At 42.0% G+C, this 12554-nt stretch overlaps 1 protein-coding gene across 2 annotated transcripts in view; it reads right to left on the bottom strand.

The window, feature by feature from the left end:
- Positions 1-12554, bottom strand: part of LOC146813353 (transient receptor potential cation channel subfamily V member 6-like) — a 183755-nt gene that overhangs the window by 69327 nt on the left and 101874 nt on the right. For both annotated transcript variants that reach the window (XM_085620166.1, XM_085620167.1), the window contains exon 3: positions 2901-3023. In XM_085620166.1, coding sequence (XP_085476292.1) covers positions 2901-3023 — 123 coding nt within the window. The remainder of the gene's footprint in view (positions 1-2900; positions 3024-12554) is intronic.

The following is a 12554-nucleotide window of genomic DNA, read 5'->3' on the forward strand; positions in this document are numbered from 1 at the left end:
ATGACAGACTGGAGAGGAGGCTGCTCTGCAGCCACAAAGAAGCATAGCATTTTAAATGTATTGCAAGAATGTAAATGAAAACAAGGAACAAGCAACTTAAAAGAGAACTCCAATAGCTAAAGTGAACAAACATGAGATAGTGGTGTGCAGCCCTTAATGGATACACTTTTGTGCATTACCTGTGTGAAAGCAATATGCTGTTAACTGCAGCTCTGACTCTGGAGCCCACATTTGGGGTCGGCCTTTGTACATAAGCAGAAGGTTTCGCCAAAATAACCTTTCACTAATATTTACAGTTCCTCACGATTAACATTATTGAATTAATTTTCAGTGTTGATATCATCCATCCAACATACACGAATGGCTTAAACAACTTACAGCATTCAACTGCCAACCTCTTATAATTGACTCAGCAAAGTCTCTGGGAGTAACTCTGGACGGTAATCTAAACATGCAAAAACACATCAATGCCGCAGCAAAAAGAGCAAACTTTCAGATGAGCACTCTGAGAAAATTAAAACCCTTCCTCCAGGTAAACGACTTCAAGATGGCAGTCCAAGCACTAGTAATTCCCAGACTAGAATATGGTAGTGCAACTCTCTGTGTACTACCTAGATCTACAACTGCCCCCCTAAGAGCATCTCTCAACTCAGCGGCCAGGCTCATCACAGGCTCTAAAAGAAATAGCCACATCTCTCTTGACTTCAAAGCGCTCAATTGGCTACCTTTCGAAGCAAAAATTCAACTAAAAATCGCCTGCATGACGCATAAGGCCATCCATCACAACACACCGAGTTACCTAGCCCAGAAACTGGAACTTTCGTGCGGAAACAGATCATCCAGGAGCACCAGTAACCTTCTTCTGAAGCCTCAAAGGTTTGCCAAGAAGAAAACATATAACCGCGCCTTCTCTGGTATTGCTCCAAGGATCTGAAATGCACTACCACCAGAAATCAGACTCAACCCCTCAATTGTCTATTTGAAAAAAGAAGTCAAATCTCTTCTCATGTCGAAATTTACTTAAATATTGATGCGGACTCTCAGAATAACCAGTTGGAACTTAAGACTTTATTCCGAAACACTATGTTACCCTTGTATATTGTCTCCTTTGCTAACTACTTTTCTTGTAAAGCGCTCTGATACCCGCAAGGGTCATGTTTGCGCTATATAAAACCTTCAAATAAATAAATAAACTCTCTTTCATGCTGGAAGTCTGAATAATGTTATTTAATTGACAGCCTTATCTTGCCCTGGCTTTCATAAAAAAATTGATTTGAAGAATAATGACTGTAGTGAAAGCCCTACTATGTGATGCTGTGGGTACATGGTAGTGGGATTATGGTTCTCCACAAGGTATCTATCCAGTTCGAGTAGAGGTTCAGAATCCATCGGCACAGCTTGGATGGTTGTGCCAGTCAACGTGCCAATGGTCGAAGGAGTATTTTAAATCTGAACTGGGATCGGTGGGGCACATAGCATTTAGCGGTGCTTGCCTTTCAGGAGGCAGAACTTTATTAATTGCACCTAAATGGAGTGTAGGGAAACCATTAGTAGGATGTATAGAAAAGTACGTTTTCATTGAAGACGTACTAAAGATCTGTTGAATGCTTTATTCCAATGAATGAAATCTGCCAAGTCTATAAAAATAATGTTAACTTTACTCTGGATAATAGATGATATGGTCTGATTATAAATGTATCCACACATTTTTGTTTAATTCAATTGTTTTATTTTAAGATACTAGTTAGTGTTTGTGAAGTTTTAAAAATTATACCAGAAAACTATACTATGGCTTGATGTTAGAGGCCAGTTTTTTTAATTTAAGGAATAGGACCAGAGCGCTCAGCTGGTCTTTCCTTCCCATTAATTGACTCATTCACTTTCACATTAAGTTCACTTTTTTATTTTTATATAATTGTAGATCTGCATTAATAGCACAGTTCTCTCCTGAAAACATGCAAGAAGTCGGATGATCAACCATTTGGGATGGGTGACTGTCCCTTCGGCATAGATCTTAACTCCTCACTGATCTTTTGCTGGTCACCTCACAAAAACATATCACCTTCTGTTCAGCATCAATTAAAAGCCCAAAGCACTTTTATAATTGTTTATATATTAGCTTTCTTTTTGTTGTACTTTTCCAACTGTACTACAAATGTAAAGCAACATGTTTTGATCTTTCATTCTTCAAACCCCTTTGGTTAGTCTTCTGAATGCCAATCTTAGTATGAGTGGGTGTTGTTCATGCAGCTTTTGTAGCAAAGGGCAAAGCACAGAACATCAGTCCGATAGACTAGCGCTTAGAGGCACCAGCTGTAATGGGCATTCGCTTCAGCGCCGATCCTGTCTCACCTGTGGGTGTGAGGGAGCACTCCAGGGAATAACCACTCAAACGAGGAGCACAAGACAAATGTAATAATCAGGATTTGGTGACACCCTTCACAACATTAGGATATTGAACATGGGCAAATAGGGCATTATTTCCCCACTTAATATTCTGCATACATAATAAGGAAGAGGTTCATAAGGCATTTTTATGATGTTGAGTCACCGACAATTATGACTAAATTATTATTTTTAACTAGTCTTTGTTTAATAGGCTCCAATTTCTATGACTGAGACTTCCTGTCACACTCAACACATCAAACAAAACCTATGCAGGCTTCTGTCAAACACAGACATCCTGAGCTGAGGTACAGCTGGAGGAGACATGTTCCATCCTGTGCCCACACCTCATACATGATATCCTGTGATCTAGTTGTGCATGCGATTCATTTATTATTCAAGGTGTGGGGGGTGGGAAGTGATTGCATTGTTCCCATCCATGTTTCTCCAGTTCCTTTTCTTGAATCATTCTAGCTGTGGCTATAAACTCACAAGCCATCCCTTACTGCACTCACCTTCATGAGACTTTGATGTCATTGGCTTATTGAGGAGGGCAGGGGCTGCGTCCAAGAGGGTCACCGCGGCCATCAAGTTATTGTACTGCACAGCAACATGGAGCGCCGTCTCTCCAAGGGCACCTGAAATCAAGAACGACTTATTAAAACAGAGAAACGGGAATATATGACTAGAGGGAGGCAACTGCGATTCAGAATTATGATCTGCATGCCACTGGAGGCTAACACTAAGATCACAATGAAAATACCAACATAGACACAGAAAAAACAGAACCTAAGCAACAAACTGCTTGTGTGCTGCTGTCAGGAAGGATGACACAATGACATCAGATTATGCACAGGTATAGAAAGGTTTGGAGAACAAACACCAGGATGCACCAGAGTCCTTCTGAGCCCCTTAGTTGTCACCTGCTGCAGTTCTTTTCAGTGGGGTGGAAAGCTGGGCGGCTTCTAAAGCGGGGTGTCCTAGGCTTTTTAAACGTGTAGCGTAAACCCTACCCCTGACAAACCTATACCCAGACCCAGGCCTTAAAGAGAAAATAACTGTAATCAGCAAGATACAGTGTGTATTTACCAATTCATAGAGCGCTCTTAGATTGAGATATTAGCAATACATTTTGACAAAACGCATGAACAGTAAACTTGCAGTAATCTCTACAAAGTGTTTACATGTACTCTGGGTTTGTGGGGAGCAGGCCTTTGTGATCCTCATGTTAAGAAGGGGGTGTCTAGCCTGACTCCCCAGGACATGGACTCTCACTAATGTGGCCTGATGATTGCCATCTTTCATCAAAGAATGGGGTAAATACTGCACCTTCTGCTCTGCCAGGCCCCTCATCCTCACCCTCTCCTTCTGTCTATCATGTCCCTGCCTGCATCTCTGCTCAGCCTGCTCCTGTGCTTGGATGAACCAAGGCCCCTGTATGCCGCCTGAGCGCTGCTGTATGTGAAACCGGTAAGGAAACAGAACATCTGATTAGATTACATATCGATGAGTGGACAAAACACGTCTTCTACAATTACTTCCTAAAAGCCTCTCGCAGTTTCATTCATTTATACTTGCAGGCCAGGTTAAAGTGATTGCATTTTGGCCCTCATTGGCCCCTGTTACCAATGTGCCTCCAGCATTTCATGTGGGAACTCTAGTCAAGCATTATTATAATATGGTGTACATAGGAAATAAGGTAAATAATGTGACATGTGTGCAAAAAGTGACAACAATACACAGTGCAACGGCTTAGACCATGCCCAGCAAAGAGCCTTGGATATGTAATGTAAATGTAATTTGTAAAGCGAGCACTCATGCCCAAGGGCATCTTGGCAAATACAGGAACATTCTGCACAGGGCTGCCTTCTGAAGAGCAACAAATGAATAAACTTTAACTCAACACAAACTTCACCATGAAATGAATTGTATTCCACTTATTTTCTGCAAAAGAAAAACATGGAACAGAAACAGGCATGTAGAAAATGTGTTCATGTAATTTTAAAACCCACATTTTCTTTCTTACTGCACAGCTAAAATCAATTCAGGCTCCCTTTGGCCTAGTCATGTCAACTGAAGCCTGGTTATGCTTACTAAAATACACTTAAACTAAGAATTATTTTTTATTTTCTGAAAATGCGCTGACATGTTCCATTGTTGAACTGCCTTGCATTAGATACCTTTCAGCGGGTCCTAGCTACCGGGATGGTGAATCCATTCCGGTGTTTCCCTCTCACCCACATGCCTGTTTTCCCCAAGATCTGCCTGGCAGGCGCTATTGTTCACTGAAAGGTTTATGCACGGATCTATGAATGGCAGGGGAGTTCAATGGGTCCAACCAGTTCCACCCGGCAGCTTGTTAGGCCCATGGATTGTCTGAAATTCTCCCTCTTGCAGTGGCACTAGTACAAGCCATCTTTGAGATCCAGGAAGAGGCGGACAACACATGCCATGAAAGAGGGGCTCTGTTAGCGCAGATCCATCAAGTGACCACGATTCAGACTACCACCGCGAGCTTTACCAGATCATCTACACATACCCAAGAAGCCAACAGTGATCCCCAATCAGGATTTCTAACGAGTGTGCCCGAGTCATTCTTTGCCCCGAGCACCACCAGATAAGTTTGGAGAGGACCTGCTATCCCATGTCTTTATGGCATATTGCCGCTTACCTGTCTTAGCCTGACCTCAATATTCTGCTCTGAATATGATTGCTTTGATTTGATTTTAAATTTGTAAAGTGCTCGATTGCCCGGAGGCATCTTGGTGCTGCTTCTATCTGAAGGTAAAACCTGATAGGTTAATGGATGAAGAGACAAGGTTTTAAGATCTCCTGACGGAGCAGAGGTTAGGGCTCTCCCTCAGTTCACATCAGTATGGTTAATATTGCGTTGTACTCTTCACCTAACAAAAGATATCGCGACTTTTATGGAACCATTTCCTTAGTTCCTCAATACAGGTGTGAGATACTTTTGGGGAAACCCACCAAGCAGCACAGACCAGGTTGCTAAGCGGTAAACAGAACAAAAACGATCTTCTACTAACATCAGTTATTTTTAACGAATGGTCATCTTCAAGGGAGCTTTAACAGATGACACAGCTACAGCTGCATTCGGTCAAGGGCTGCAAGCAGAGGTGAAGTTCAGGTTTGCTTTAGTGGTAAAAAAAACGAATTTCTGTGCTGGCAAGGGAGTAGGGCAAATGAGTGCATTCAATTTTTTTATTTTTTAATATTTAAATAATGCCCTTTTTTTGGTTTATTTGTTTCTTAAATAGAGAAATTAGTAACAATATTTTTTGAAAGGTTTATGAATATTGTCTTTTTGGGAGCATTTTGAAAAAAATATTCATTATTTGTGAGAAATATTTATAATTGCAATTGTTTGTGTTTTTCTTTAAGAAGTGTTTAATAGTAATTATTATTTAGTCATGTTGCATTGACATAGGATTGAAATAGATTATAACATATATTTTTATTATTTTTCTATGTATTTATTAAATATGTGTTTTAATATTCTGAATATAGTTTATACATTTGTCTCTATTTGGTTATATTTTTTTTTTATTAAACAGCTTTTTTACATTTTAATGCTTATTTTGAGTTTTGTGTAACTATTTATTATTTTTTATTGATGTATCTGTTAATATTTCTGCACTATTTATTTTTCATATTATTAATGTTATATGTTTTGTAATTTCAATTGTAATCGTTATTCATGTTGAATGTATATTTAAATAAATGTATATATTGTGTTTGATATGATTTTAGTGATAATCTTTTTTTTATATTTTTTATTTTGTAATGTTTAGTCAGTTGAATTTTACTTAATTGTATTTGTTTTGACCCATGATGGAGATTCCTCTCAATGTTGAAAGTTCTCCTCGTGGCTGCAGGCGACTAGATTTGGTAAGCGGAGGTCCCTCAGGATCACTGAGGAAATGTCCTCCACCATCCAGAAGGAGTCCCCTCCACCTATGAATCTTCCAAGGTAGCAAAGTCCAATGCTGCATTTGACGAGGTTTCCTGCAAGCTGGATGCTTGGAGCACCGCTGAAGCTGTTGGCTTTGATATGAAAAGCTCCAAGCGTGACAAAATCTAGATTTCACAGCCTACCCTAGTGCTGTTTGGGTAGGATAGATTTGCAACTTCATCACTGTCCAAGATTTTACTTTTAGACTTAGGGATTGATTTTGAGTTCAGTGGATGGGGACTCCATCACAAATGTGATAGCTATTCTGTCTTCCATACTGCAAGTCCATTAGGATATGATGCACTTGTTATTGGGGGGATGGAATTTCTGTCACATTTGTGATGTAGTGTCTGTCTGCCAAACTCAAAATCAAGCCTTTAGTCCATTTTTTGGTAGTAAAAGTAATCCAGTGGCACAAGAAAGGAAGCAGTAGCCAGACAGGGCTCCATTTGGCCAGATCCCTATGCCGTGAGGTCACAGTGAACAGGTTTTCAACATTGCAAAATGCTCTTAGTGAGACAAACTGGAACAAACCTGGTTTTCTCGCATGCCATGGGTGCCAACTCACTGGGCAAGACTCAGCACCTTGCCTTGCCCTCGGAGGTGGAAAAAATCCCTAAGCCACAAACTTCCTCAAATGCTGGAAAGATGTCCCTGGTCGGTCCTGCAGCCCTCCACCCCTCAGGGCAGATGTCTAGGCACCAGGTCTCTCTCCAGCTACATCTCCTCTGTGGTCAATTAGACCCTTTTGAAGTCAGGAGTAGGAGTACCTTTGCTTTTTGGGTCCCTGAAGCGCCCCAGGAGAGCAGCCCCAGTCCCTGGGTTCCAGCAGGGGTCAGCGGTCATTGAGTCCTTGAGTGAGTTCTTTCAGAAGGAGTTAGGGAGTAGGAAGCGGAATGCAAGGCATACCCTATAAGTTGATTATAAATGATGCCTAAATGCACCTACAACATAAAAGGGTTAAACATCATATATGGGTTGCAGTGTGTTTTTACACCACCCGCACACACATATATAAATATATTTCTGGGAAAAGACATCTTGCAGCTTTTTGTCTCTCTCTAGCCGCCCCGGAGGTCAGTTCACAGACTCTTGGAGTCCACATGTTTGTCCGTGGTACTGGGGGAGCAGGTCACAGACAATGGGTCCGGTCCTCTTCTGTTCAACTGCAGGTTCAGAAAGTGTTCTGAAGTAGGTTCCTGGAGATGCCAAATTTATGCCTGGCACTAGCTAGTGACTGAGAATGACTCCTGGCCCGCACTAACTGATAGGGTAAGGGTTCCCAGGCATAATTCTATTCACTTTTTCAGCAGTACTAGTTTGGCGTTCTCCAAACAGGCCTAAAATGACATATGTCAGGGCTTTTCAAAGATGGCAAAATTCTTTGGCCACTCTAAACCTGGGCTCTGAGGCCTCGGTGTGAGTGAAGAGAGTACTATTGCAGTTCTAGTGTCCTTGCACATATAACACTGATATCCAGTTTGCAGCAGGCACCGAACCAACAACAAATACAGAGACAGACGTGTAGTAAGTCAAAAGCAGGGTCCGCAAGCAACCTAACAGTAGATACACAAGAATTGTCTTGGCAACCTATTCTCTCGCTTTAAAGTGTTCCCCAAGTGTTAAATGTGGACCAACCAACCTGCCAAGCAGGATTTTACACTGTTTTCTCAAAAGGATGCCCACTGCCCCGCCCCCTCCCTGCATATTCTAGGGAGGCCATGGGAGCAATCTCTGCCCATTCAGGTCATCCTAATATTTGCTCCTGGGAGTCATTTCACAGCTATTCAAGGCTGGCCACAGGCTGGGAGATGGCAGCGATATGTGCTAACTAGCTTTCTGACAGTTCAGTTATTTAAAGGGTAACTTTATAAAAGTTACTTTTGCTTAATACTGATGAAAAATCATCCAACCTCACCATTGAATTGGATTTTCATTACCTATTAAAATGTGGATTTCATTATTTTCTAGCTGGCCCCATTCCCGAAAAACAGTATTAGTATTTTAATCTGTACTCTGATTTTCCATAAATGGCAGCTAGGACTGTCACAGTGAAAATAGCTTTTAGGCCATGGTCACTGTGTGAGCATACTCATATTAATTCTGTACATGCCACACTTTTAAATACCAAGCACATTACCTTGTGGGCTACAAGTTTTACATTGGGGGTACATACTAATATTTAAAAGGGAGTGTTTTAGCTGTCAAAAAGGGTGTATTGTGGCAGGTTGCAGTGCATGTTTTGCACTGTCACTGTCATGCTGCTCAGGATAGACCTGAAGCCATTTTTGCTTTACCACTACAGGGGATGGCTCAATACGTGCTGCAGTCCACTAGTGGCACTTAACTTCCAGACCCTGGGTGCACTTTCCACACCATATACTAGGTAATTATAGGCAAGTTAAATGTGCCAATTTGGATTAAGCCAATTAATCCATGTTAAAAGGGGGAGAAAGGGTACTTTATTGCTGTTTAGCCAGAGCACATTGTGGAGAGTTCTAAAGCCAGGAAAAATATAGGGCCCAGCAAAAGGCAAAAAATCCGGGGTTGCCTTGCAGAAAAGGCAGATTTTCTACACACTCTACATCCTTTCATTTTAAAATGTTTCTTCTGCAAGCAGAATGTACACTATAAGCAAGCACCTATAAACTATATTTCACAAATCCACTTTTCCATCCTAGTCCAATTATACAATATCCCAGTTCGGAAGACGCTGAATTCGAGGAGTGTCCGCTCCTTATAGGTAGCCCATTTTAAAAACTTTGGTTGCCCTAAGCAATGGTAGTAACCTTTAGAAGCACTGTGCCACTGGAACCAAACTTCACTCTACTGAGGCCCACATAGGCTGAATCCTGTCTGGGGGTGCCTGTGTTCTGGTTCATGGGGGCTCAGGCCGACAGATTGGTTGTACTGTTGAACTGTTTCTATTGAAGCAGGACCAGGGCTGATTTAAAAATGACTGATTCCTTTCTGAGCTGACATGGTGGGCAAAACAAATGATGAAGTGGAATGCGGACCTGAGTAATTACCAGAGTCAGAGATATTTTCAAGTACTTCAAGCATCACTTTTTTGGTTGTCTCCAGGAGGTAATGCTGGCATTAAACTCATTCCTCTTCCTCATCACGGTGCACAGGAGTAGAGCGAACTTAGATTGCAGAGCACGCAGAGTGAGCTGCAGACATAACCCTCTGTATTCAAGATATTAGACTAGAAGGACTACAGAGCAGCAGCGCTGAGGCTATTCAGCTCCAAGATCATCTCAGAGGTTTAAAAATGAACCTTGTCCCGCACTATAAATATGCGATGACAGGCCCACTTTACCACTTCACAAATATCAGATGAGGACACTCTTCTAGTATCGGCGCATGAAGCGGCCAGCGGCTTGACAATCAACCTAGAATCAAGACGTGCTTTCGAGCCTGCATGACGGATTCTTCCACTAAGGAGAATGTCAGCTCATTTCTCCCCCAAATACCCATTTTTAAATATAAGTAAGCGCAAATCACGGCGACCGAAGAAAACCATGGAGGACAGGAACTCCCTGATGGCTCTTTCAAAGACCTGTAGGGTGGTGAGGAGTGTAATCTCTGGAAGAGGATTCAGAATATAAGGAAAAAAAGGAAAGCCCTGATTTAATAAGAAATCTGACAACTCAGGGTGAAAAAGCAGAGGAGGGAGCATTACTGAACTGCTAGGAAGGAAGAGCAGCAAAGGCTTCTGCACAAGTGTCCACCATCCTCTAAACGTGATCACAAGCAGCAGCTGCACCTGTGAAAACAAGCCCTAGCGGGAGATCATTGGAGGATCAAAGCGTTTGGTTTGACATGTTGTGAGAGCCAGTGGATGCTCCCAAGACAGATTTAGGAATCATACCCTTGACAGATTTACATTGTTCAGCAGATGAGAAGGCTTCCCCTTCTCACACTTTTTCTACAGTAATGAACAGAACTCAGATTGGTCAATATATGGTGACTAGGTTTGTCTTTCAAGGAGATCTAATAAAATACTTATAAATGCCCAGACTGTGTGCTGAAAAATAACAAACATTTACATTTGGTCCTCAAAGTGCCTGAGAGCCTTTCTCAATGTTCATCAAAAAAACAGAGAGTTTATCACAAAATGTATTACTTGCTTAAATCTTTAAAAACCATCTTGTGATGATTACGATGTCCGAGTCCCTTTGGTACCGCGGGGGGTGCCGCGAGCAATGCTGCCATTTGTGTGGCTCCGGCTACCCTCCGCTCTTACCTGCAATGCGGGGAGAGGCTTTGGGACCTGTGGTGCGGCGTCCAGGAAGCGAGCTTCCGGGTTGAGACCGAAGCAGATTATTTTGTTCGGAATTGGAACAACGCGCTACGAGGGAACAGCGTGTGGTGCGGTAAGGTGGCGGAGGGTACCTGTGCCGATTTGGTAAGGGGAAATACCCTGTATATTACTTGGGCTCTGCTCACCTTGACCTAGTAGGAATTGGGCTTGAACTTCATGGAGAAGCTTGTTGTTTTGTGACTGCAAAAATCCATGGACTGCCATTCATGTTTGGGAATACATGTTTACCAGCAACTATTATCATGATGAGGAAGCATTTATGCCATGATAGCATTATAACAATTGTGTGACCAGATAAGAATTATTATCGTTCACCGCAATACAAGGGTGCAACCAAGATACCTCACACTGGCAACACTTGAAGTATAATTGTTTATTATTGTTTCCTAACAGGGGGCTATGAGGTCTTACTAGGATTCATCCCCTGTGGTGCCCGTTTTCATTATTATTTTGGTGGGTATTGCGTGAGAGTGTGTGTTCAAATGATAACAGGACGGATGTAGAGAGATGAACCTAACATTAGTGCAGGAACTCATTGCTTAGTTCTGTGCTTTCAGCTACCTTTTCATCATTGGATAAATAGGAATAGGACATTCCTAATGTGCTCTTGCGCAAGACTGTGTTGTTTTCTTTACAGGTAATAAGGAAACGCTAGTTTCCGTATTATATGTGTTAGTCATTGCTATTCATGCTCAAAGGTGTTGTTTCTCATTTCACATCTCCCTCCATGCTGTCCCCTTCCTTTCCTTCCCTCACTTGATCACCTTAATCTTCTGTGCTATTATAGCAAACAGAATTGAGGCTATCAAGGGGTGGTCCCACTTGAGCCACGAATCGACCCCGAGGATTCGACAGGAGAAACCGATAGGTGACATACGAACACTAAGAATCACACTGGAGATGAAAACATGAAATATGATCCTGAGGGCTTATCTAAGCTTCACATGGAAAATATCATCTTCAAGCAAAGCCATCTTCATGGAAAGATTCAGCCTACTGCGGGACCGCATGAAGGGGGCTGCCTCGGGCGACGGCTCCTCCTCATGAGGGCAGTTCTGTAACCTTCAAATGTGTACCTGAACCTCTAGTAATCTACATTAAAACAATAGCCACGATTCTCCTGCTTCCACTGGTGCAGCAGGTGCAGTGCACCGGTGTTCAGAGGGCTCAGGAGCTCACTGAACCCTAATTATTGCTGTATTTCACAGTTCGAAAAGTGCCTAGGGTCTATTTCCTTACATGCACTAGGGCCCATGAAACCTTGGTAAATGACAACACTACGGTGTGAATGTAGCACTTCCACCACAGACAGTGGGATTTTAGAGTGCCACGCCATGCTAAAATGGGCCCTTTTGATCTTCATTGTTGAAAAATGGCAGTTTGGGAAAGTGACTCTAACAGAATTCACATCATTCAGGGGCCACACGCAATGTGGTGCAAGAGAGAGTCAAACCTTACATGTTTATTAATTTTATTTTGAAGGTTTTATATAGCGCTGGCTAGACCCAGAGGTATCAGAGCGCTTTACAAGATAAGGATAGTATAAGGCACATAGGGTATAAAAGCATATGAAAGGTAGCGCAACAAACATTTTAAATATACAAAGTACAAACAACATGAGCATGATACAAATCCAGATAAATAAACAGGGGCAGGAGCTATACATTTAAGTGATTATGTAAATGGTGAACAGGAGAACAGGGTATATATTACTGAACAAATATAGTATGATTGATAAGAGATCAGGAGTAGGACACAGGTTAGGAACCCCAATAATAATTGAGGAGGTGGGTTTTGAGGTCTTTTTTGAAACTAGAATAGGAGGGAATACAGCGCAGGTATTTTGGGAGGGCATTCCAGATAATAGGGACA

Source organism: Triturus cristatus, chromosome 7, assembly GCF_964204655.1.
Source record: "Triturus cristatus chromosome 7, aTriCri1.1, whole genome shotgun sequence".
NCBI lineage: Eukaryota > Metazoa > Chordata > Amphibia > Caudata > Salamandridae > Triturus > Triturus cristatus.